General features: G+C 38.2%; 1 protein-coding gene across 1 annotated transcript; it reads left to right on the forward strand.

Annotated features, from left to right (window-relative positions):
• The first annotated feature begins 420 nt into the window (after window positions 1-420).
• LOC145140213 (uncharacterized) lies at window positions 421-2793 on the forward strand. The gene has a single exon (XM_079073780.1). The coding sequence runs from the start codon at window positions 421-423 to the stop codon at window positions 2791-2793; it is 2373 nt and encodes a 790-aa protein (XP_078929906.1).
• The last annotated feature ends 293 nt before the right edge of the window (window positions 2794-3086 follow it).

Below are 3086 nucleotides of genomic sequence, written 5' to 3' on the forward strand. Positions count from 1 at the left end.
AAACAATTAAACCCATTATAAAAAGTTAAAAATCACATTATAAGATCAAAACCAAGTCAACCATCAACCAAACCCCCCATCTCCCATTCCATTCCAGCCATGAATCCTTCACTCTTTCCATCCAATTCCTTCATCGCCATCTTCATCCTAACCTTCATCCTCATTCCAACAGTCATTTCCTCAACTCAAACAATCTCCTATTCCGATCACTGTAATTCCTTTGCTCCCGAAGCCATTCCGACCACCAACATATTCACCCGATACCCGTTTCTCGAACCCGTAACCAGTCATTACACCGGTGGTCAAAACATTCTTGGCCCTGATTCCCCCTCACAAAGATCCATCCTTTTTACACCCACAAACAACCTCTTTAGAACTCAAACCTTCGACACATACAAAATCCAAGCCCAACTAAGATTCATGTCGTCAAATATATACGTTTTCCAATCTAATTATTCACGATTTTATCGTCCATTGGTGTTTAACTTAGATGGGTTTTGGTCAGTTTCCACTAACAAGCTTTGTATGGTGGGATCCGCTCATTGGTTTTCCAAAAAGGGTAAACCTCTTAAACTTGATGCTGTTCTTAAACTTAATTTCGCCAGGTTTATAAATTTGAATAATAGTTTAGTCAGTGGAATCTTGGAGAGTTTGGCTTCCGTTCAAGATTCTGATTACTTCGAGCCGATTTCGATGATCGGGTTCCCTCGTGTAGCTCAGTTCAAATACAACTACTCGTTGGTTTCTAACGAAGAGTGTAATGGGCAAAACGGTAATTTCACTCAAGAACATTCGGTAGCTAGTATGCAATCTTTAGACTTATGTTCGATTTTTACAAATCAATTCAAGACTTACAAGTTGGAGAATCAAGATACTGGGCACCCACTTTCCTTTCCATTTTCGCCTTCTTTTTTATCGTTATATGCGATTCAATGTTCACCACATGAAAAAAAGTTACGTTTTTTAGTGGAATTTCAAGATAGAAGGAATAGTCGTTATGATCAATCTTTTAATCCAAATATAACGTTAATTGGAGATGGAACATGGAATGGAACAAACAACGAGCTTTGCATACTAGCTTGCCATATCTTGAATCAAACTGATCCTTTAGGAAGTGCTCATGTCGGAGATTGTTCAGTCAGGCTGACCTTATATTTCCCTGAAGTTCGGTCAATCATGAACACACATACCACCGAAGGTCAAATTTGGTCAACCAAGAAAGCGGATGATGTCGGGTACTTTGAACCAATCAAGTTTCAAAGCTTTGATCATAGTTTCGATCATTATGGATCGAAGTATGAGTTTACAAAATTGGAGAAATTAAGACGGATTTGTCCTGGAAGAAAGATTCCTAATTGGGGATCGATTGCATACCCATCAGGGTATAATTGGGATATGACTTTCGACATGTCTGTGAAGCACGGAAACATGGTTTCCACCGGCTCTGCAGTTCCGATATTTGTCGGAAATCAGTTTTACAACTCACATACGGTGGTGTCTTCAAATTCTAATCCATTCCAGGCGGCATCACCCTCAGCCGCCACCAGTTACACCGGTCCGATGAACATTAGCTACGAGATTACATTCCGTCCGTTTGTTAATTCATCGGAATTGCAAAGCGGGATTCCGTTGTTATCCTCTACCAACAATGGTAAAGTCGAGATTTCAGCGGAAGGGTTTTACGATAGTCAAACGGGGAGACTTTGTATGATTGGTTGTAGGAATCTAAATTCATCTAGCAAGGAATCAAGAAATGAATCTTTCGATTGTGAGATTATGGTGCGATTCCGATTCCCACGTATCGAACGGAATAACGGAAGCTTTTTGATTAAAGGAAGTATACAAAGTTTACGTGAAAGATCAGATGCATTGTACTTTGATCCTTTACGTATCGTTTCTCTCACTTACACTGAAACTGAAGCGAAAGAATCGATATGGAGAATGGATTTGGAAATCATCATGGACTTGATTTCAGTGACACTTTCGTGTTTATTTATCGTGCTACAACTCTTTCATGTCAAAAAGAATCCAGAATTGATTCCATTGATTTCGATTTTGATGATGGTGATTCTTACACTTGGGTACATGGTTCCTTTAGTGTTGAATTTCGAGGCAATGTTTTCAAACACTCGTTACCCTCAAAACATTCCACTCGGGGGTAGTGGTGGATTGCTTGAAGTGAATGAAGTGATTGTGAGGATAGTGACAATGGTAGCTTTCATTTTGCAATTCCGTCTCCTCCAATTGACATGGAATTCAAAACCTGGGAATGACGAACAGAAAAATTGGAATCATGAGATACGGAGTATTGTAATCTGTTTACCGATTTATATAATTGGTGGATTGATCATGTTGCTAGCGAAGTGGATTGACAATGATTACATTATCTCAAGTAATCGATCAATCTGGGGTGATTTGAGGTCTTATGCTGGGTTAACACTAGATGGATTCTTGTTTCCACAAATCGTACTTAACATTTTTCAGATTTCAAAAGGGAATGCTTTGTCTTATTTGTTTTACATAGGGAACACTTTTGTTCGATTACTACCTCATGCGTATGATCTTTATAGGGGACAAAAGAACATCAGTCGCCAGTTTGATCGGTTCTATTTATATGCAAATCCAAGAGCAGATTTCTACTCAACTTCTTGGGATGTGTCCATTGCTTGTGGAGGTTTTGTGTTTGCAGTTATCGCATTCTTGCAGCAACGTTTTGGTGGTCGATTTATGCTTCCAAAGAGATTCCAGGAGTCTGTTGAGTATGAAATGGTGTCTGTAGTAAACAATGAGTAATTTGTTAATGATTACGACGCAAAGTTTTAGTGTTTGTAATAGTTATTTTTTTCGGAAGTAGTAATAGAGAATAAAATTTTTCAGTCCCACAAATCAATGCCTAAATTTGTATTTTCTTGCATCATCTGCTTACTATATACTCATTAATGTAGTCGATAATTTACGATAATTTACTTATGTAAAGGTAATTATAAAAACTGACAGTGATGCTGTTGAAAGACAAATAATTGCATTTGTAAAGCTCTTCATCGAATCAGCTTGGCGGCAATGATTAAACTAACAATGTCCTTTGT

Source organism: Lactuca virosa, chromosome 9 (assembly GCF_052849685.1).
Source record: "Lactuca virosa cultivar CGN04683 chromosome 9, Lactuca_virosa_CGN04683_v6, whole genome shotgun sequence".
In the NCBI taxonomy this organism is placed as follows: domain Eukaryota; kingdom Viridiplantae; phylum Streptophyta; class Magnoliopsida; order Asterales; family Asteraceae; genus Lactuca; species Lactuca virosa.